The sequence below is a fragment of the Phascolarctos cinereus genome, unplaced genomic scaffold (genome assembly GCF_003287225.1).
Source record: "Phascolarctos cinereus isolate Bilbo 61053 unplaced genomic scaffold, phaCin_HiC Scaffold_4;HRSCAF=312, whole genome shotgun sequence".
In the NCBI taxonomy this organism is placed as follows: Eukaryota; Metazoa; Chordata; class Mammalia; order Diprotodontia; family Phascolarctidae; genus Phascolarctos; species Phascolarctos cinereus.
The window spans coordinates 81,343,357-81,367,435 of record NW_027555847.1 but is presented as its reverse complement, the minus strand read 5'-3'; the positions used below and the strand labels follow the sequence as shown (position 1 = coordinate 81,367,435).

Sequence of the window (24,079 nt, the reverse complement as noted above, 5' to 3'; positions counted from 1 at the left end):
AGGGTACATGGTAGTTGAGTAAAAAATTGCCTCATCTTTGAAGGTTTCTATTACATTTAAGGCGTGTTCAGCCAAACTTTTCTCTGAGCTCTTCAGAATATAGCCCCGTGTCCTTAGAAGCTATAGAGGTGAGGATAACTTCTATTCAATCCTGGTGTTGGTGGGGGAGGAGGAAGGGTGCTTGGGGTTGAGATGGAATTGAAATTTTCTATCCTTTCATTTAATATGACTATAGGTTACACTTATATAGTACTTTCTGATTGAAAGGGCTAGCTAGGTAAAGCAGTGAACAGAGTGTCAGGCCTGGAGTCAGGAACACCTAGTTCCAATCTGGCCTCAGACACTTATTAGTGGAGTGACCCTGAGTAGGTCACTTAACCCTGTTTGCCTCAGTTTCCTCATCTGTAAAATGAGCTGGAGAAGGAAATGGCAAACCACTCCAGTGTCTTTGCCAAGAAACCCCAAATGGGGTCACGAAGAGGCAGACATTCCTGAAAAATGTCTGAACAACAATAACAGTGGTTTACAAAGTGCTTTACATGTTGTTTAATCCTTACAACACAGCAAGGCAGGTAGTTTATATGCAGTTAGGCACAGAGACAGGAGAAAGAGTGTCATGTTTGAAGAACAAGTTGTCCAGTGTGGATGCATCGTAGAGTGCTCAGAAGGGTGAAAAAGACTGGATAGATAGGAAAGGCTAGGTTGTCACATGTCAGTGTCAGAGACAGGATCTGAAGGTAGAAGTCTTCCTGACTCGAAGCCCAGAACTGAATTAAAAATGCTAGGCTGTCTCTTGGAAAATATTGTCTTACTGCTCCAAAGAGATAACAGTGCTCAAACACAATAGGCAATATATTTTGATAACAAACCTCTGGGCTTTTTTCTTCCTTTTTTTTAGATAAATTATTACCCAGGGATGTTACCCAAAGCCTAACTTTGAACATATAGGCTTCCAGGACTGTTGATACCAAGCCAGACTTAATGCACTATCTGAAACCTTCCTGGGATTAATCATTTGAGTGTTTATGAAATCACTTTGCCTAAATCACTAAAATTGTTTTCTAACATTTTATGATAAAGTAAATGGGAAGTTATTGACATACTTACCCATGTTCCCCTTTGCTGACAAAGTTGTTATCATGATGCTATGCAACACCATGTTTGGTGGTATTGCAGTTATTTCCAACTCCAGAATGAGCTTTATTCAGAGTGGAGATCCTCAGAAGATTCATTTAAAGTTATTCTTAATGGTTTGAATTGCAGTAATGGAAAGTATAATGGGCCAGACAATTCTTTTAATGCCCATAGATTTCCAGATAATATCTGGGTTTATTTCTTTAGGGCTTTCTCCTTGGTGTTTCATGTTAGTTAACAAAATGGCATTGCAAGTGGCATTTATGTTAAAGGAAACAACTGGACATTCTGTGATTCTGGAATTGGAAGAGGCCCCTGTACAGCCAGAGCTGACACTCAGAGTCCTTGTGCCTTCTCCCAATCCAGGATCCCCTCATTTCATACTTTTGAGCCACTGGAGACTCCTAGAAGAGTTTGATGTTAGTAATAAATAGCTGTGTGGCCAGAGCCACCTGTGGTTAACATGAGCTCAGGGCAGAGCATCACTAAAGGGTAGTAGACAATGAGGAAGACAGAAAATTGTGGTGGTGAGCTGCTTAAAGGGATACCTTGGGCCACTCACTATATACAAAAGTGGAGCTGCTTAAAGGGATACCTTGGGCCACTCACTATATACAAAAGTGGAGATATAATTTTAGTTAGATGAGATCAGAGTAGAAGGAAGTCTGCTGGGAAAATGGTGAGGTCACAACCTTGAGAGAGTCTTAGAGAGCAAGACAGGGAGGGAGGAAGTTAGATTAGTCAGAACAATCATGAACCTCCAGTCTAAGTTCAAACTCCTAATCAACATGTAGGGAGAATATAAAAGCCAGGACCTGGAGAAGCAGATGTGATTAAGGATGCAAGATGATTTCAGAATGCCAGTGGCTTAGCAATTGTGTGTGTGTGTGTGTGTGTGTGTGTGTGTGTGTGTGTGTGTGTGTGTGTGTGTTTGAGAGGAGGAGGATGTTGCAACTGGGGCGGCCCTTCAACAATGATGGGCCTGACTCTATTGCCTTTAGAAACAATGGCTCCAGGGCTGGTTGGGTTTTAGAGTTCTTTGGCCGAAAGGGTTTTGTGTAGAGGTTGATACCTGGAGTTCTTAAGGTTTATGTTCACGGTTTGGAGATGCTATTGATGAAAGAAGTTTAGCCACATTATGGATTGAATGGTCCTTTATTGTCCAGCATGGGATTCTAGCAGCTATTGATTCCAAGGGAAAATTTGTTCAGATTTCCCAGCTGAGTAATTTACAAGTGTACTTTTAGGACACAAGCCCTTCATGAATTGGCTTCCAATTTGTTTCTCAAATTCCTCTTTTATTTCCCTTTTCTCTCTTTGGGATCTGTAGACTACTCCAATGACAGGATGGTTTGTTCCTGACTCTGTTAATCTTTACCCAAATGCTTTCCAATATCCTTCCTTCTCGTAGGTTCCTGGATTTCCTCACTTAAGTCATAATATGGCTCTCTATTCCATGCCCTCTCCCCTCTGACCTTTTCCTGATCCTGTTTTTCCTTTTGAATAAAGTCATTCCCTTCAAGAGCTGTATTCCAATTATGTCTCCTGCCCATGAGGCCAAATCTACCTCCTTCTGCTAGGATATCTTAGTTCACCTTGCTTGTTGCCAGTACTTTGTATATTTCACATGAAGTCATCTGAGGCCATGTGTTTCATTCCTGACGCCTTCCTTGATTCCTTGTTTTCTGTGAAGTTCTGGCCTCCTGTCTTGCTATTCTTTCCCCTATATTATAGCTACCATTTGTGGCATCTCATTCAATTGATAGACACTTTTCCTCCTGCCTTTTACTTTTTGGTTGAAAGTCCTTTTGATTGCAATTTTAGGACTCCAGGCAATTACATTTTTACTAAATCTTGCTTGGCCCAGTTATTATTCCTGTCCCAGCTGCTGTCATCTGGACCACATTTTCAGTTGTGATTTGGAGCACAATCTGCTTACCTGGAAGGTCATTTCCAAGACTCTCCTTTCTAGCCTGAATCCCTTGTCTCTGATGGGCCGCAGTGATGAAATACCATGTGTATCCTTATGGTCTTCAGTTATGTGTCTGATCCTATGAAATCCTCTCCAGATAAATTATGATGATATCATTTGTGTCCATATGACTTACCAACAGTGAATAGTAATCATTAGGTCTGACTGGTCTTGAGAGGTTCTTTGTTACCCCCCTGGATATGTGCCATGGGAGCACAGCAGACCTCTCTGCTGTGCTTGTCAAGTTGACATGTACCACTCTGCAAAGAGTCATTGACCACTGCTAGTTGTCTCTTCTTTTGATGCTCCTTACACGTGGTTTCTTTTTTGATGGCAGCTGTAATTCCATATCATCATTCTTTGTAGGTCAAGAACCTTCTTCTTTCTCAGCTTCTTCTTTGTGAACAGCCAAAGCAAGTTAAGTGATGTGACCAGGGTCACACAGCTAGTTAAGTCACAAGTGTTAGATGTGTTATTTAATCCTGGGTTCAAACATTCTGTAATAGACATTAAGCATTGCCAATGTATAGAGCATATTGCTCAGCATTGAGGGAAATATGAAGTTTAGCTTATTAAACTTTTTTATGCTACTAACTAGCTTCACTTCCTTGTGGCCTTAGTTTCTCATCTGTAAAGTAAAGGAGTTGACTGATATCTCTCGACCCCTTTTAGCTCAAAAATTACACAATTTTTGAAAGGGAAAAGGACAAGTGAAAAATGGGTTGTTTCTTGTGATACATGGCAAGTGTATGGGCACTTGCCACTTAACTTTATAAATTGGTTGGGTAAAAATACAACATTAAAAGAGGAGCAATTATTTCCTTAGGAAGAATGATGTAAAATGGGCAGATTGGCTGAGCGGCGTTTCAGCAGAGTTTCACATTATCATGGTGGGCATTGGTTGTAATAGTATTATGGGTCATTGGAAAGAGCACTGTATTTGGAGTCTGAGAAACTGGGGTCAAATTTAGCTCTGCTTGTAACTAGTTATATGACCCTGAGAGAGTTAGAATCTTTCTGGGCCTCTGTTTCCTCATGGCTTGTTAGATTGGATGACTTCTAAGGTTCCTTTCCCTTCTGGTTCTACAGTCCTATGATCCGAAGATATGAATATTGTTTGGGACAGTGTTAGGCCTGGGGTATTGTGCATGAGCCTTGCCCTTTACCACCAGAGGGCTCTCTTGGATTGCTCAGGCAAAATACGGGCTGAGTTTCATTTGGCTGTAGAGATGGCGGAAAGTAGTGGAAATTGTTAAATTAGTCAGTTAAGTGGTAGGAAGCAAAACACAGGGCTGTTATGGTGCTTTTAGAACAGATCATCAGAGTACAAATTAGTGGAAAGTGGAAGAAGCTTATAGTTCTTTCTTACTCTCCAAGCTGGTACAAGATCAGAAAATTTTCAGTTGTAGAATTACAGGGTTTTAAGTTAGAAGGAAACTAGTCTAATTGCTTCATTTTATAGGAAGCCAGAGTCTCCCCACTCCTCTCCGCTTATTAAATCCCTTCGTGGCCTTCAAAGCCCAACTGAAATATCACCTCCCCTAGGACGGTGTTAATAAACTTGTACCCCAATAAGTAATAACCATCCTCCTTGGGTCTCATGGATACACTTGACTTGTTCCTCTCCAGACTGTGACCATGTAATATTATCTGTATTAGTGTCTTAGCCCTTTGTTTGACTATAAGCTCCATGAGGACATGAACTATACCTTATCTAAATTTTGTATTTCCCTTGACACTGAGCACAGTCCTTGATGCCCAAGCCTTACTTAATGTTCCTGAGTAAATGATTGACTTCATCATAATATAAAAAATGGCAAATCTTGTCTAGATGGTTTGTGGCTGTCTCGATGTGACTGCTCATTCTGGGCTATACTGAGCTTTTTATTTTCAAACCCATGGCTAAAATTATGGGTAAAATAGGGTCCCTGTATTCAGGTGTTATCAAAGAGAGAAAGTAATCCAAATGGCTTATACGTCCGTCTTTTCCCATTTCATAAACAAAAAGTGAGAGTACCTGTCTTTTAGGATTCCTGAGAAGCCTTCATGAGAACTCACAACCTGGGTGATGCCAATGTTAAGCCAAGAGTCCAAGCTTTATCATTTCTGCAAAGCTCTCCATCTATCTATCCATTACCCTTTTCTGAAAGTTCATCTTTTTCTTTTTCACTTTTTCATTATTTTCACTATCATCCACCACGCCTGGAACTCTCTCTCTCCCTCTCCCTCCTCATCTCTGTCTCTTGGCTTCTTTGGTTTCCTTTGTCTCAGCTAAAATCTCACCTACTGCAAGAAACCTTTCCTGGTCTTCCATAATGCTTGTGCCTTCTCCTTGTTGATTTTTCCATTTTACCCTGTGCTTTGCTTGTTTTGCACATAGTTGTTTGCAAATTGTCTCTCTCATTAGACTGTGAGCTTCTTATGAACAGGGACTATCTTTTGTCTTTCTTTGTATCCTCTGCATTTAGCACAGTGCCTGACACAGAGTTAGCACTTAAAAAATGCTTATTGACTTGATTTCTTTTTCAATCTTTGTCTTAGGCATAGAGGAAATGGCTATAAAATACAACATGAGTTTTATGCCTTTCTAGCAGTTTTTCTGTTTGAGATATGATATTGAACATTAGATGTTCTGGGGAGTTGTTTGGGATGGAATAATTTTCTAGAAAATATAAAAGCAATATATACTAAGTACATTAATAGAGCCTCTGTTTTATTTTGTCTAACCTCCCTGGTGGAGTGCTTCATTCATTCAGAGTTAAATAAAACATTTATCACATACCTTGTCTGTGCAGGGCATGAGAGGCAGTAGCACGTACTTATGGATTACAAAGTTGGCTTGGAGTTAGGAAGACCCAGGTTCAAGTCTAGCCTTTGAAACCTGCTGACTGTGTAACCCCAAGCAAGTCACTTTCAGTGCCAGAGGCAACTCTCTAAGACTTTCAGTTGCAAAGAAGATGCCAACCCCAATTGGTAGAAGGAGTTAGTTCTTCACTGGGAGCTTGTTACACTAATGACATCACAGGACTGAGAAAAACAAACAAATAAACCTCAAACCAAAATAAACTGGGCACAATGCTAAGTGCTGAGCAGCAAAGATAAATAAGACAGCCCTTGCTTTCAAGGTATCTACCTTAGATTTTGAAAATCAATTTTGAATACAAAAATTACCTTTAAAATATCATTTCCCTTGATCCCCACAACAATCTTATAAGGTAGGTAGGAAAAGGGTCATTATTTCCATTTTATAAGTGAGGCCACTGAGGCACAGATAAATTAAGTGACTTATCTAGTGTGCTTCACTGCCCATAACTAGTGCCTAGCATACAGTAGGTGCTTAAATATTGACTTGATGGAGCACAGCCTTGAATCTAGGTCTTCTGACTCTTGATGTATTCTTTTCTCTAGCATACTATGATGCTTTCTGCTTCTTCCTACTCTCTCTTTTCCTCTTATTCTTATTTTTTTTAACTCATCTTCTTTCTCCCCAGTTTTGAATAAAACTTTATGCTATAGAAATATTTTGATATGGAAAAATGGCTACATTAAAATCAGATGGGGACTCTCCTTCTAGCACAAAGGACTTCCTTTTTATGTTATGTTCAAATTTTCCCTACCGTGAAAGATTCCATCCTTTTGCTGGTAGACCTAGAGTTTCCTTCCCTTCACATCATTGGGTTGTAGTGTTCCCATCAAAGAACAGAGAATGTTTCTGAACTGATAAATGAGCAAAAGATATGATCAGTCTTCAGGTAAAGTAATCAAAGCTATCTATAGCCATATGAAAAAATGCTCTAATTCACTATTGATTGGAGAAATGCAAATTAAAATAATTCTGAGGTACTACCTCATACCTACTATATTGATTAATAGGACAGAAATGGCGAATGACAAATGTTGGAGGAAATGTGGGAAAAATGAGACATTAATACACTGTTGGTAGAATTGTGAACTGATTCAACCATTCTATAGAGTTGGTCTCAAAGGGCTATAAAACCATGCATAGTCTTTGATTTAGCAATACCACTACTAGGTCTGTATCCCAAAAGAGATTAAAAAACAAAAAAGAAAGGAACATATATGTACAAAAATATTTATAGCAGCTCATTTCTGGGGGCAAAGAGTTAGGAATTGAGGGGATACCCATTAATTGGGGAATGGCTGAACAAGTTATGGTATGTGATTATGATGGAATACTATTGTGCTATAAGAAATAATGAGCAGGATGCTCTCAGAAAAACCTGGATAGACTTGCATGAGCTGATGCAAAGTGAAATATATTATGTACAAAGCAACAGCAATACTGTAAGATGATCAGCTGTGAATGACTTAGTGATTCTCAACAATACAGTGATCCAAGACAGCTCTGAAGGACTTATGATGAAAAATGCTATCCATCCCCAGAGAAAGAACTGATGGTGTCTGAATACAGATGGAAACATACTTTTTAACTTTATTTTTCTTGTTTTTTTTTTTTTGGTTTATGTTTTCTTTCACAACATGACTATTATAGATATATTTTGTATGATTACACATGTATAACCTGTATCAAACTGCTTACCTTCTCAGTAGGGGGGGTGGGGAGGGTGGAAGGGAGAGAATTTGGAACTCAGAGTTTTAAAAATGAATGTTAAAGTTGTTTTAAACATGTAACTGGGGAAAATTTTTTTAAAAATACATTAAAAAAAGAACTGAAGATGTCATCATATCTGGGGAAGTCATGGAAATCTTCAAGAATTCCAGCTGATGGCACGTCATTGAAGTAGTCCAATAAATCATGTACATTTCAAAACAAGAAATAGCCTTAAAAGCACTTCTCTGTGCTGATAACTTATTGCAGACATGCAGCTGGGAAGATTCTGGATGAGGCCTGAAGCATAATTGTAAATGTTTATGCTCATGCTTTAATTTATGCCTACTTAGATTGAGTTTCTCCTTCCTACACATGTGTTAGATTGACTTCAGTGACAGACACAAGTGGATTGGGCTGGGTGAGTCAGACCAGCAACACTCTAGATGGAAGGCACTGAGGAGCTCTGAAGTTAAGTAGCTTTATAACTACACTTGAATGAGCCACCTTCACAATAATTTCCTTATAGTTTCTGCAAGGAGAAAAACTAAACGGGAAATAGATAAAAGTGAAAAAAAGATGTGCTTAAATTTGGAATTAAGTCCCCAAAGTTACTAAAAGCAGTGCATACCTTTTGACAAAAGGATACCACAGCTAGGCCTACCTCCCAAAGAGATGAAAGGAAGAGGAAATGGTACTATAGATACAAAAATATTGAGATAGGTTCTTTTTTTTGTGGTGGTAAAGAACTGGAAACTAATTGGGTTTCCATCAATAGGGGAATGGTTGAACAAATTGTACTATATGAATGTAATGGAATATTATTGTGGTATAAGAAATGAAGAAAAAGACTATTTCAGAGAGACCTGGGAGGACTTGTGTGAATTGGTGCAGAATGAAGTGGGGTAGATCCAGAGGAACTTACACGATAGCATCAATATTGTAGGAATGAACAATTATGAAAGGCATGAGAATTAAGAACTCTAATTAAATTATCAACTATCATTCCTGAGGATTTATAAAGAACAATACTGCTCTTATTAGTGGGTTTGATCTTCTAACATCTATCTGAGAGATGATAAAGGAAAGACAGTACGTGTTGTTTTCACTGTCTTGTTAATACTTCAGTAGATATATGACCTGATGGAAATGGGTATTGCCTCCCTTGGTGTTCATTGCAACCTTTCTCAGCTTATGCAATTTTGGTCCATGAAGGTCCTGATGGAGTATCAATCTAGTGTGCTACAGACTTTCCTCTGGGTCTTTTTAACATTGTGTTTGTACCAGTATTCTGGCTGTCCATCTGTTATCCCTTGCTATTGACACTTTACCTGCCCATCACCTTTTTCTGATTATACATTTCCCTTCTCGTACATAGACAGTTCTTGGAAACTTGTTGCTAACTACCATGCATGTCTCTGTTGCTATGTGGAATACTTCAACTTTGATTTGTCAGAGGTCATGATGTCCCAGGACTTGCAAACATTTGAGTTGCTGGGAGAACGTTGATGTGAATGTGGGCCTTTGTAACAGGGAACAGCTTGGTATTGTTAAAAACATCACACAGTTTCCTAAATGCAATGAATTCTGCTTTCTTTCTCTTCTTTAATTTAGGGTCCATTCATTGTCCATCCATAATGCCTGTCCTAATTAAACATACTGATGCATTAACTCACTTGATTAGCCTTCCAACTGCATAGCATGGTCTTAACAATTGACATTTTTCTTTTTGTTGATATCTTTTGTTTTCACATCAATTATATTGTCTATTCTTTCCCTCCTCCATTCAGAAAGCTATTTTTTATAACAAAGAAAAGAGGAAAAACCCAATTAAGCACAACATCAACAAAATCTGGTACTGTATGCAGTGTTTTAAATCCATATTCTACCACTTCTGCAGAAGATGGAGGTGCATAACTCCTCCTTGGGGTCAAGCTTAGCCATTATAATTTCACGGTATTTAGTACTGATTGATTTTGTTGTCTTTTTTCCATTTATGTTGTTGTTGAGTATATTGTTTTCTTGGTTCTACTTATTTTACTTTGTTTCAATACATATAAAGCTTCCCATATTTCTCTGTTTTCATCATATTCATAATTTCTTACAGTATAGTAATATTTCATTACATTCAAGTATCATAATTTATTTTTTCATTCCCCAGCCAAGGGAAATAATTTTGCTTTCGGTTCTTTTCTACTGCAAAAAGGGCTACTGTAAATATTTTGTTTGTATGGAATTAAAAAAAAAATTGACCTTCTTGGGTTATATGCCTAGCAGTGGAATTTCTTGATTAAAGAGTATGAACCTTTTAGTTACTTTCATAGGAGAACTTCAAGGTATTTTACAGGATGAATTCACAGCTTCATCAATGGTATACTAGCGTGTTTGTATTTCTACAACACCTCCAATAAGTATGGGTCTTTTATTAATTTTTCTTATACATACTGTTTGGCTAACCTCTCTTGAGTATTCATTGGTCTGTTTGAGGAAGCCCTGTAATGTTCTGGAGCTTGATGTAACAATCATTGTTTACTTCCCCCAAATCAGCCCTTTTCCCCAATTTCCCCATTTCTGTTGTCATTAAGCTAGTCAGGGTAAGATCTAGGATTTGAACCCTCGTCTTTTGACTTCATGGTAAGCAGGCTAATGATTGTCTTGCTATAGAGAGGAAAAGACCTCTGCAAAGTTGATAGTATCCAGGTTTTATAAATAACTATGGCAATATTAAAATGTGTTTTTAATTTTTAAAGAGACATTAAATGCCCATCTTAGTGTACTTTAAAGACCTTTCTTTCCAGAATGATGATGATTGGGACATTTTTCATTTTTTAAAGCAACTTCATAAATAACTGGAATAGTAATGGCTAACATTTATTGTACTTTAAGACTTACAAAACATTTTAAGTACATTATTTCATCTGATCATCATTATAAGCGGGGGGGGGGGGCCCGGTTAGACCCTGCAGTTATTATTATCCCCATTTAGCTGGTGAGGAAACTGTCTTGAAGAGGCTTCAAAGGTGAGATTCAAACGTAGGTCAATGTTGACTCCGTGTCTGGCATTTTACTCACTGTGCTGTCTTGTAGTGGTAGTGATGGTGGTGGTGTCAGGGGCAGTGGGGGCGGTGGCGCTACATATTGTGGTCAATTGGAAACTGATCAGAAATTTTTTTGCTTTAATTTTTATTTAGAACACTTGTACAATACAGTTTCTCTCATCAGAAGGTTACCTATTGACAACTTGTGTGTCTATGAACTGTCAAAATTGATGTCACAATGTTTGCATACTTTTCTCAAAGCAAAGTTGTTCAGTTTTGCTTGGAGTTTTTTGACTCATACTTTACACTTAGTTCCAACATACTTAGTTATCTAGTTTCCCGGCCCCAACATATTGGAAGCAGCAAATTAGGAAAAAAAGGGAAGAACTTTTATGGATAATTTTGTTGGCAGCAAGAAATGACAGCTAACAATATGAGCTTGAGGAGAAAAAATGAAACTACAAAAAGCAGACAAAAACAGAGCCATCTCTCATGAAAGGGATAGGAACTGATTTCATTGCCTCACTTGAACTCCCAGGTAAGGCAGCTCCTTAGATCAATACGCTCAGTACCTTCTCTATAATTTAGTCAGAGAGTCTGCTAAAGCAATGAGAGCTTACATAACTCAGCCAGTGCCACATGGACAGTGTGTGTCAGAGGCAGGATTTGAACCCAGATTGTCTTGGCTTTGAGGCTGACTCTCTATCCACTATACGACACTATCTCTTATAATAAAGAATAAAGAAGAGGAAAAGGACGTTTGGTGAAACTGAGCAACATCAGCATTCTCTTTGAACCTTTTCCCTTCCTCTACCCCAAGAACTGTGCATTTCTCCCAGAGATCTAACCCATCATTTGGGCTTAGGATGAAGCAACAAAGAAGCAGCAGCAGCTGCATAATTTAGGAAACTAGACATACTTGACCCTATTTTTTTCTGCAATCTTAAGGAAAACAATATTTTGTGGGTGATAAATTGAGATCTTTAATAGAATTAAGTAACTCCATGAGAGATTTGTTTTCCAGCCAAAGCATTTCCCGTGACTATTGGGAATATTACGGTGGAGATTGGACTATTTCTCTAGAAGCAGTAATGGATTCCAAATCCTTTCTTTGCACTTGGCACTAGTAAAATTTCAGAGTAGCAAAGAATTTAGATCCTCCTTTCTACAACCAAACCAAGTTGTCCTAGCTGAGACATGGAAGGGAAGGAATGAGTCCAACTGATGACCAGACCTGCTTCACTTCACCTCGTTAGAATCCCTTTCTGTTTATATCCACTGTCTCCTTGGAAGTTAGGGTTCTAAGGTGAGGAGGAAGGGAGCAGCAGAGAGGTGCCCCAGCTAACAGAGAAAATGCAGCTCTCTTCTTTTGCTCTCACCGCTCTTTCCCCTCAGCTGTGTTTAGTGTAAACATCTCTGGGGGCTAGAGCTGTGCTCATTGGCATATTCTGGAAAACATTTGGGACATTGTGGCCACCATCAGGCATCTGCAAAGAAGATGAAAATCATCTGGCCTCATTCTTCCAGGGCTTGGAAGTGGAACTAAGGAGCTTTGGGCCATCTATCTTATACATGGCAGAGAAATAATGAGACATTTGTCCTTCTCCAAGAGTGATGTGATGCCATCTGGTGGTAACTGTGCTACCTCCTTCCCAACAAATATGGAGGCCCAGAAAGCAACCCTGGGTTTGAAGCACCATGGGTCAGCAACCTCTCAAAATCATAGCTCATATGTTTCCACCAAGTTGTTTACTTTTATAAGGACAAAAGGCACATCAGTGAAAAGCAAAAAGTACTTAAAAAGAATAACAAAGTAAGTGACTAGAAAAAATTCCCCCGTCCGTACACTGGGTACACTCTTCTCTGAGTTGTCGACATACCGGTGGAGAGAGTACATACACATAGATGTATGACTAGAACACTTACTTGAAAGGCATATGTATGAATAATGAATGTAAAGCACACTCATGGAGGGCATTCACATGGGGGACATGTCCAGAGGGCATTTGATGGAGACCACATGTGTCAGGCTATGCATGAATGTTTGGGACAACCCATATTTCTAATGTCACTAAGTCACCGATGACTTCTGATTATGCAATCATTTTGTTCTCTACTAGACGCTGCCTACGTGCAGGCAGCTGGGAGTTGTGTTGTTTCTATTGGACGGCTTGTCCTTGCTTCTTGTCACGTTCTTGCTTTCTACACATCATCTTTTCATCACGTTGTAGTTCCACTCTCCACTGGATGTCTCCACTGGTAACAACAACATGCAACATGAGCAACAAGAATAACTAACATTTATATATAGTTACTTAAAGTTTGCAAGAATCCAAAGCCTTTTATACATACTGTCTATTTTGATCTTTACAAAAGCACTGCGAGGCAGCTATTATTGTTAAACCCATTTTACAAAGACAGAAACAGAGGCAGAGAGAAGTCAAGTGAGTCACCCAGGGTTGAACAGCTTATAAGTATCTGAGGCAGAATTTGAATTTGGGTTTTCTGAAAGCCAAGTCTATTCCTTTCTCCATGACATGACCTAGTTGCCACTAACTAGTTTAATGGTGGCTGAACTTTTCTTAACCAGTTGTTAGTCTTTAGCTATTTAATTTAGCTTCTTTTGGGCCACGTTCTACTCTCTGCTATCATTTACTGGAAGCACAGTGACTAGTAAGACTTTTTCAGGCAACGTAGTCAAAAGTTGGCTAGAAATGTTTCAGTACCTACCCCAGGACCACAAGCCATCATAGCCAGAAAAAGCCAACAGAAGCTCCATATTGAGATTGCCTGTTCTATTGACCATCATTCTCCTGAATCCAAGGTTCTTGGCTCTAGACAGTTGTCTGAATTAGACTGATAAAATTCCTTTTAAGTCCTCTCAAGTCCTGGACATTCAGTATGAATTTCCAAAGCCTACATTGGGGTCTCCACCTAGATTTGTGTGGCGGTGTAGCTTAGCTGCTGTAATGCTCCTTGGTTAGCAAGCACTTGAGCCTGAGGACAGGAACAAAAGGGGTAGGTGAAACCTAAAGGGCTACACTTTCCCCTTTTTTCTTCATAATTGACTTTGTTAGGTATTTCTGCTGGTAACAATGTTTCTGACTTTTGCAGGCATTGTGGCCAGCACAAGCCTCTTTGATTTTCCTACACGTTCATTACAACATTTTCTTAATGTGCATTTTTGTTTTGGACTGGGCTTGTGATTTAATTTGATTAAGGAGTTGTGATGATGAAATTATTAATATGGATTGGCACTTTTTTTTGAAACTTAGTGTCTGAGAGGGCTTCCTAGGATATGGAGAAGTTAAGTGATCTGCTGAGGTTCCCACAGCTAGTATGCCAGTTGTGGGACTTGAACCCATCTTTGTCTCTTTGAGGCCCACCCTCCTATACAGCCTCTCATACTGAACTGAAGGGGATATTGCAGAAGCAGTTCTACATATCCAGAAATTACCTCCACAGGGTAAGACCCCCTTGCCTTGATGTTTTTACAAGTATACTTTTGTTATAGCAGTCTCTCCTGCAAAAGCCTAGGCTACTGTGCTTGTCAAAGGGGGAAGGGATGAAGAAGAGGTCGTTGAGTTAGCACTTTCTTTTGATCCAAGCAACATATCTGGCTGAAGAGGTAGAGGAGAAATGTGAGTTTGGAGAGTGGGAGAAAGTCATGAAGAAGAGGAAGGGAAAAAGGACTACTGAGCACTTGAAGCTAAAAACAAATTTGAGACTTCCAAAAGAGAAGGGGTTTGGATGCTTAGGAAGGAAATAGTTGTTTGACTTCAAAGGGATGTTAAAGTAGATCCATTAGGTGAGTAATAATACAATAAAGGTCATGGGAAGGCCTTTAGTGATGGGAAATAGTGATGGTTGGTAACTCCCTGATCAGTGGTACTGAGGCAACTATTTCTTGGATAACAACTGGGAGGTGTTTTGGCTTCCTAGGATAAGTATCTGAGATACAACAGAGAAGCTCCTAAGATTTTGTCAAAATGGATAACCATTAGTTGCTTTTGGTGACTGATGCAAGCACAGATGATACTGCCAGAAGGAACATTTAAAGACATGCCAAAGATTACAAGGTCATGGGTGAGAAACAGAAGCCCAGAGGGGTTACAGGTGGTGTTTTCTTCCATGAAGCCCATTAAAAGCAAGTAATGTATAAGAGAAAAATGTTTTGGGGAAGTGAATATGCTTAAAATGATGGGGTCTGAAAGTGGGTTTTAGATTTCTGAATTATAGCTTTAAATATGGGGAGAACTGGCTATTGGCCAGGGATGGAATACACCTTACAAAGGCTGATAAGAATATATTCACCTGTATGTTTAAGATGATTGTATATGTGTAGTCTGTGTAAGATTGCTTGCTGTCTTGGGGGGGAGGAGGGGAGGGAGAGAGGGAGAAAAAAAATTGGAACTCAAAGTCTTATAAAAGTGAATGTTGAAAACTATCTTTACGTGTAATTAGAAAAAACAAAATACTATTATGTAGCTTTGTATATATATTTATATAATACACACTCACATATATATATATATATATATATATATATATATATATATCACACATATGTATACACATAATATACACACACACACATATTCACCTGGTGTCTTGAAACTCTAATCAAAAGAATTTTAAACTGAAAAGGAAAGGAGAGGAAGAAAACTACCTCTGTGTATCCATATACCAAGTTAAATATTGTAGATGCTAGTTACAGTGTAGGAAGATGGATAGTAATAAAGAAGGTAAGAAATTCCCAGGAGACAAAATTTAAGAAAGGAGCAGTGGAATGTGAAAAGGATAAGCAATAAGCAAGATAAACTAGAGGTCCTGATGCATGGAAATGTATTTGACCTCATGAGAATCACTGAAACTGAGTGGGATGAGGCCCATAACTAGAATGTGATTCCGGATGGATATGCCTTATTCAAAAGAAATGAGATAGTTAAAAGGGATGTGGAGGAATGGTGAGCGTAGCATTATATATTAAGATGATAGACTCATGTGAAGAAATCCAGGAATTGCAGAGGAGAAGCATAGTAAAGCATACCAGTTGAGTGAAAATTAGTGGTGGGAGAAACAATTTTTGTCATTAGAGTGTATTATAGGCCATCTAGAGGGAAAGGGGAGACAGATGAAGAGTTTGAGAAACAGATAATGTCTGGGACAGAGGTGTGATAGAGAAGACATAGGGGTCCTCAATTATTTAGATATCTGCTGGAGCACGCACTCACTCTAACAATAGCAGAGAAACTTATAATTTCTTGGCCATAAGATTTGTCATAATGATACTCTCATCCTTCAAAATGTGGAAATGTCAAGGGGAAGTTCTATTATGAACTTAATTCTCACTAACAGGAAGGAACTGGTTGCTGACACAAAAAGGATGAGAACCTTGCAGAGGAGGAGGAGAGGCCACTCTCTCTTAGAATTTGTGTCAGAGGAAAGGAAAGCTGGACATAGTCTGACATGCTCTTTAGATTCTGAGAACAGCAAATTTCCAAGGGTTCAGAGGAAGGTTGGATGAGAACACATGGACTAAAATTTCTTCAGGGGAAATCAGTCCAGGAAGGATAGGAAGCTCTAAAGAATAAAATTCTTAAAATTCAAAATAAATTCTGATGACACAAAAAAGAAACAATTTAGATGAGGAAAATGGCAGTTGTCTGAAGATCTCGATGTGGATGCTTAAAGAATTCATCAAACAACTTAGATTTAAAAATATGCATAGGAAATAGAAACAAGGGCGGATGACAGGATGAATACAAAAGCATGCCAAGTTATTCTAAGGACATCATCAAGAGTTCTAAAGCTCAGAATGAGCTAGGATGCTAAGAACAACTTAAAAGAAGCTATCTTGGGAGTAGACTTTCTGGAGCCAAGATGGTAGAGTAAGCAGTAAATTGCTATAACTCTCCCATATTCACCTCCAAACACCATAAATTAGGTCTATTTTTTGCTTTTGCTTTGTCTGAGATCAAGATTGCTACTCTTGGTTTTGTTTTTGTTTTACTTCAGCCGAAGCATAATAGATTCTGCTCCAGCCCCTTACCTTTACTCTCTGTGTGTCTCTCTACTTTGTGGTGTTTCTTGTAAACAACATATTGTAGGATTCTGGTTTTTGATCCACTCTGCTATCTGCTTACATTTTATGAGAGAGTTTGTCCCATTCACATTCACAGTTATGGTTACCATGCATTTCCCTCCAACCTAGTCTTCCTCCTGTTTGTCCTCTCTCTCCTTTTACTCTTTCCCTCCTCAGCAGTGTTTTTTTTTCTGTCTAGTGCGTCCTCTGGTCTGCTCTTTCTTCTGTCAATTTCCTCTCCACCCTCTCCCACGCCCATACCCCCCCCACCTTACTTAATCTCCTCCCCTCCTACTTTCTTGTTAGGTAAGATAGGTTTCTATATTCAACTGATTATGTATATTATTCTCTCTCTGAGCCAATACTGATGAGAGTAAGGTTCAAGTGATGCCCATCTCCCATCCTCTCATTTTTCCCTCCACTATAACAGATTTTCTGCACTTCTTCATGTGAAATAATTTACCTCATTCTACCTCTCCCATCCTTCTGCACCCAGTATACTTCTCTTTCTCATCCCTCAATTAATTTTTTGTGTGTGTCATTTCCTCCAATTCACCTTATACCCTCTATCTGTGTAATGGGACAAGGGAGGAAACTATGTATTTGCTAAACAGTACCATAGACAATGAAGTAATATCAATACTAAACATACATTCACCAAGTAGTATAGCATCCAAATTCTTTTCTTTTCTTTTTTTTTGCTTTTTGGTCTGGTAATTAGGGTTAAGTGACTTACCCAGGGTCACACAGCTAGTATCAAGTGTCTGAGGCCAGATTTGAACTCAGGTCCTGGGCCAGTACTCTATCCACTGTGCCACCTTGCTGCACTGTAGCATCCAAATTATTTTTTTAAAAAAACATATATTTATTTATTTATTTTGGTGAGGCAATTGGGGTTCAGTGACCTGTCCAGGGTCACACAGCTAGTAACTGTTAGGTATCTGAGGCCGGATTTGTACTCAGGTCCTCCTGACTCCAGGGCTGGTGCTCTATTCACTTCGCCACCTAGCTGCCCCCCATCCAAATTCTTAAAGGAGAAGTTAAGTGAGTTACAGAAGGAAATAGCAAAACTATAATATTGGGGGACCTCACTCAGAACTTGATAAGTCCAACCAAAAAATAAACAAGAAACTCTGGAGGTGCATAGAATCTTAGAAAAGTTAGAGATGGAAGACCTTTGAAGAAAACTGAATAGGAACAGAAAGGAATATACATTTTTCTCAGCAGTACATAGCACCTACAGAAAAATTGACCATATCTTAGGGCATAAAACCTCAAAATCAAGTGTAGAAAGGTAGAAATATTAAATGTATTATTTTTGGATCATAATGCCATATATTCAACAAAGGGCAGTGGAAAGATAGATTAAAAATTAATTGGAAACTAAATAATGTAATCCTAAAGAACAACTGGGTCAAAGAACAAATCATAGAAACAGTCAATAATTTCCTTAAAGAGAATGACAACAATGAAACAACATCTCAGAATTTATGGGATGCGGCCAAAGCAGTACTTAGAGGAAAATTTATTTCATCAAATTTTTACATCAACAAAATAGAGACAAAGCAGATCAATGCATTGGGCATGGAACTAAAAAAAACTACAAAATGAACAAATTAAAAATCCCCAATTGAGCACCAAATTGGAAATTTCAAAGGTGAGATTAGTAAAATTGAAAGTGAAAAAATTGTTGAGCTAATAAACAAAACTAGGAGATGGTTTTATGGAAAAAACCTAATAAGGTAGACAAGCCATTGGTTAATTTGATTAAAAAAAGAAAGAGGAAAGCCAAAAATCCAGTATCAAAAATGAAAGGGTCAAATCATCACAAATAAAAAAGAAATTAAAATAATTATTAGGAAATATTTTGCCCAATTATATTCTAATAAATCTGACAATCTGAGTGAAAGCAATGGATATTTATGAAAAAAATTACTGAGATTAACAGATCAGGAAATAGGATGCCTAAATAACCCCATCTTAGAAAAAGAAATTGAACAGGTCATAAATTAACTACCTAAGAAAAAATTCCCAGGTCCAGATGGATTCACAAACAAATTTTACCAAATGTTTAAGGAACAATTAGTTCCAGATATAAACTATTTGGAAAAATAGGTGAAGGAGTCCTACCAAACTCTTTTATGACACAAATATGGTTCTGATATCTAAACCAGGAAGAGCTAAAACAGAAAAAGAAAATTATAGACCAATTTCCCCAGTAAGTGTAATGAAATACTATTGTGCAATAAGAAATAGTGAACAGACAGATTTCAGAAAAAGCTAGAAAGACTTGTATGAACTGATGCAAAGTGAAATGAGCAGAACCAGGGAAAACATTGCACACAGTATCAGCAACATTGTGTGATGATCAGCTATGAGTGACTTGGCTCTTCTCAGCAAAACAATGATCCAAGACAAGTACAGAGAACTCATGAAGGAAAATGCTATTGAAGCATATTTTTTCACTTACTTTATTCTTTTTTTGTGTTTTTTTCCTTCTGATCTGTTTCTTTCACAACTATGACTAATATAAAATATTTTTTACATGATAGCACATGTATAACCTATATCACATTGCTTGCCATTTTAGAAAAAGGGGAGGGAAGGGAGGGAGAAAAATTTGGAACACAAAATCTCGTAGAAATGAATGCTAAAAATTATCTTGACATGTAATTGGGGAAAACACTATTAGAAGATGGAAAAAAAAACTACTGGGAGAAGGAAAGGGATCAGAAAAGAGCTATGACTGTTGCTTAGAATGGATGGGATAGTGATAATGGGTGATAGAGAAGTTACAACTGATCAATCCTTACCTTGCTTATATTTTTCTCTGCTGATGAGAATTTCCTTTGTATTAGAAAGGACAAAACAAAAATGACTAATAGCAAAATAAACTCTCATCTGTTGCACTTGTTGAAATCCTTTTCTTTTTTTAAGCTTAGGTGTCACCTCTACCATGAAGTCTTGTCTAATTTCCTTTGGGGAAAATGATCTCTTCTTCAAATGTACACAAATCACTTTGTTATCACTTTGAGCTGCCTCTTCCTTGCATTATACTTAACTGTGTATGTGTTATAACCTCTTTCTCCCACTCCCCATTCTCTGAGTAGATTGAGTTTCTTGAGGTCGTGGACCATGCAATTTTCAGCTTTGTAGCCCCAGCACTTAGTTCGGTAGCCTGCACAGATAGACATTTATTAAATGTTTGTTTGTTTGAATTGTTCCTTTGCTCACTAGAATGTGAACTCCAGAAGATCAGGGACTCAGCTAAGTACTAGTCCTATAAAACAGATATGCATTAAATATCTATTGGTGAGATTAAAAAGCAAAAGATTGTATTTTGTAAGGCTAAAGCATTAAATAACCATGGTTATATGATAGTGCTAGTTTTACCAACTGTGCTATCCAGAAAGCAAAAGGTGCTTGATTTCATCAGTATGAATATTCCTCCTACCAATGCTGATCACATCCTTCCCTTCTTCGCCCTCTCCTTTCCTTAATAAATAGCTTTATGAATTGTTGTGGGCCAAAATAATTCATTACCTGTTAGGTCTTTTAGTGAGGACCCTCTCTGCACTTAGCTCTGCTGATTCTTGAGTGTAAGTATAAGTCCATTGCTGGCCTATAGTTAAAGACTCTTCAGCTGAGTTCTTAATAGAAACTGCTCTGTTAAGTATTTGAGAAAAAGAGATTTGAGAAGAGGATTTTACATAGTTTTCAAATACTTTACTTGGGATACTTGTCCAGATGACCATAACATGACCTTCAAATGATAGCTTTTTCTTTAAATGATAGGATGCAAGAATTTGAATTAAGAGATGTTCATAAGTTGATTGTGTCAGAAATTATAGTTGTTGAGATGGTCAATTGTTTTCAAATTGTTTCCAATCATTATTTTTTTTAAACATAGTTGAACTTGGTAAGCGCCACAGTGCATAAATCATTACAGTGGAGTGAAAGATATGATCCAATGTGATTTAAACTTCTGCCAGAATCCCTGAGATACTTAACATCAAACTTCAGATTATATTGTGAATAGATATCTAAGCTGGAAAAAGAATTGAATTTTTTTTTCTGGGCATATTCTTTTATTAACTTCATATTTTGCAGGAAAATGGTTTATAAATTACCAGTCAATAATTCATACCTTGGTTCTGTCTCCACTTTTTTTGGTGTGAGTATGATCAGAAACAAACAAGTTATGAATTTTTCATACTTTAAGTGTTTTTAAGGTTTGGTTAATATGGATATGGAAGATATGCAGCTGCGAAGAGTTCTCCAGTTTTTCATTAGTTAAATTATTGTCCTGCCAAATAATATTACAGAGGGAACCATAGTTTAGATATTTCTACAATGAACAGGAAACTAATGTGACTGGGAGAGAGCTAACATTGATGACTGTTAGAAACAGTGACTTAGTGATAATTTCACTTGTTATCAGCTTCTTTGGGTGGTACTGACTGGGCGACCTCCCTGTGCTTTATGCATTAAAATAGAGAGAGAGAGAAGTGCCCTCCAAGAAACTGTAGCTACTAAAAGTCATATGAAGATGATAACAGAGTGCAACAATTCATGGGAGACTGAGGTAGAAAAAGACATCTCCAAAAAAAAATGAGGAAAGCATTCTAATTATTCAAGAAGATTGGAGACCATTGGCAAAGAGTACTTAGCACATGCCACATAAGGATTGTCTAAAGGAATTGGGAATGTTTAGCCTAGAGAAGAGAAAACTGAGCAGACAAGAGAATTGTATTTAAATGTTTGAACAGCTTCATGAGGGAGGGGGAATACACTTGTCTGTTTGATCCCAACGGGCAGAACTAAGATTAATAGCTAGAAGCTGTAGAGGAAAATTTAGGCTTTAAGGTAAGGAAAAACTTTTTATTGAATCAAATGACCCAAAGTGGAATGGTTTGTTTCTGAAATAGTGCGTTCCTACTCATTGCAGGTCTTTAAGTGCAGGATAGATGGCCATTTGTTAGATATTTTGTAGGAGGAATTCCTCTACAGGTACGGGTGAAATAGATGGGCTTTGAAGTCTCTTCCCACTCTGAAACGATGTGATTCAGTAATGAATCATAAAATTCCCAAGTCTTTTCTTATGTACAATTGTTAAGTTGAATCTTTCCAAGACTGTACTTGATTGGTTGGATATATGCACCAAAAATGCAAGAATTCACATTTACATTCTTTAAAAATTAAATCTTGTGCTGTATTTTATCTGGACTTGGAAACTTATAGCAGTGGGTTGCTCTTTTCATATCTTAATTCCAGTTTTCCCTCTTCTTCCTTCTTTAGGTACTATGACAACTTTACCTCTTGCACAGAACTTGAAACCAACATTGTGGGGTGCTTTTGGCCCAACCCCGTGACAGAGGGCTTCATCACAGGAGTTCACAAACAGTTCTTCTCCAACTGTACGTCGGACAAAGTGCATTGGGAAGATCCACCAGATGAAATTCTCATTCCGCTGATTCTGATTCCTGTCCTGCTGACAGTGGGCATGGCGAGCTTGGTGGTGTGGTGCAGTAAACGGAATGATGTTTTGGTGTAGCCTGCATTTTCCTCTTTTGACTTTCCTTGTTTCCCTTTTTTTTTTGGAAAAAAAAACAACCCAGCAGAAGTCAAGCATCAGGAACCATTGTCTATGTAAGGCTGCTTCAGCCTAAATAGCTCCTATCCAGAGGAAATCTTTCTGGGCTTGAAAAGTCTTGATGAAAAGCTGCCATTTTGGAGTTTGGTTTGTGTCATGAAACCGACTCATTTTTAATGATGTAAAGACACTGGGTTTCATCATATTTCTAACTCTACCAGGGACAAAATGGAAATTTCTAGAGGAATTGACAGTGTAGAAGCTGCTGAATACAGAAAGATGAAAGGCAGTGTGGGCCAGTGAGAACTAAGTTTATCCATTGTTTCTAGCTAATCATTCATCTCACAAATAGCTATGGTAAAGTTTGAGTTACTTGTCTCTGAGTTGGTAGAAGGCTTATGTTGTGAGCTTGACACCAAAGGTCTTCCACTAATGGATTTCCCAGAAGGTTATCTCAGTTCTTTTATTTGTAGCAAAAGGAAGACAATACAACCAAAGATGGGTACTGCTGTTTTGAAGACAACAATTCAAACAAACACCTTTAAGGAGAAAGGACCATATCACACGAAGGGATGTTAACAGAAGTGCTTCGTAAGGATGGACTTCTTGACTTGAGAAGGACATGAAACTAGCTTCAAGAAGGATGCAGACCCCTTTCTCACAATGAGGAAAGAGTGATAGGAAGTGAACTGCCTTAATTTGTCAAGGAGTAATGAAGAAGCTAGATACATCAGATTCCTTCATTTGTTCTTTAATTATTGCTGTCACTTTTATGAAAACATGAGTACTGACTGGTTTCTTCCCATGCCTCTCTCTGCTCCCAAAGGGATTGTGTGTGCACAGTGTTCTATAAATAATAGAATACCCAGGCGGCAGAGATGCCTTTGAAATGTTAACTGTCAGAAACTGGCTTTCTTTTTAGATGGATTAGGACATGCATTAGGAGTGAAAAAAAAAGCCACAAGGAAGCTTGTAGCAGACAGTGTGGATTACATAGAATGGGGAAGAAAACAGCTTCTCCAGCAAAGTGGGAGAAATCTATTTCTACAGGTTGCCATAAAAATGTGGATGCCTGTGTGTTTGCTGGGCAATTGTTTTCCCTGTTCCTTCTTTGAGCCCCTTTCCTGTCACTTCTCAATTGTCCTTTAAATAATCCATGTGAAGTGAATAGTCCAGTTTGGCTTCTTCAGCCAAAATTTTTCATTCTTTAAATGTATCTTTCTTGGGTCCCAGTTGGCTCTTTTATTCTTAAGGGAGCAAAATTTGTGTTTGTAACAACTGTGTGTATAATTCCTACATGTAAGATGTGTTTATGGTTTTGAACTATTCAGTGGTCCTCTGTTTTTAAAAAGTCTCTAAGTAAATGTGTATATTTGGTGTTTTATTTTTTTTTTTGTCTTCTTTCACACTGCTCTAGTAAACAGCAAATGCTTTCATCAATGCTGAGAGAAGTAGACCATGTTATTTATTGCTGTTGTTCTAATGATCATATTTCTGTTGATTTTCTCCCCAGATCAGTTATGCAGATTGGGTTGTTCTTTCTTCTTGTCAATTGGATTACAGATGCAGCAATGGTTTTCTTTTGTAGCAGTCTGACTTTCTATTCCTTGACAGTGATCCAGGAATTAGATTTAGAAGTTCTTTGTGAGTGCTTTGCTGATACCACACCAGTGAATTCATTTACACT

The 24,079-nt window shown here is 38.0% G+C and overlaps 1 protein-coding gene across 1 annotated transcript in view; it reads left to right on the top strand.

Annotated features, from left to right (window-relative positions):
• The window catches only part of RAMP3 (receptor activity modifying protein 3), a 54,857-nt gene extending 31,081 nt beyond the window's left edge, over positions 1-23,776 (top strand). The window contains exon 3 of the mRNA XM_020971573.2: positions 22,098-23,776. Coding sequence (XP_020827232.1) covers positions 22,098-22,353 — 256 coding nt within the window. The 3' untranslated portion in view covers positions 22,354-23,776. The remainder of the gene's footprint in view (positions 1-22,097) is intronic.
• The last annotated feature ends 303 nt before the right edge of the window (positions 23,777-24,079 follow it).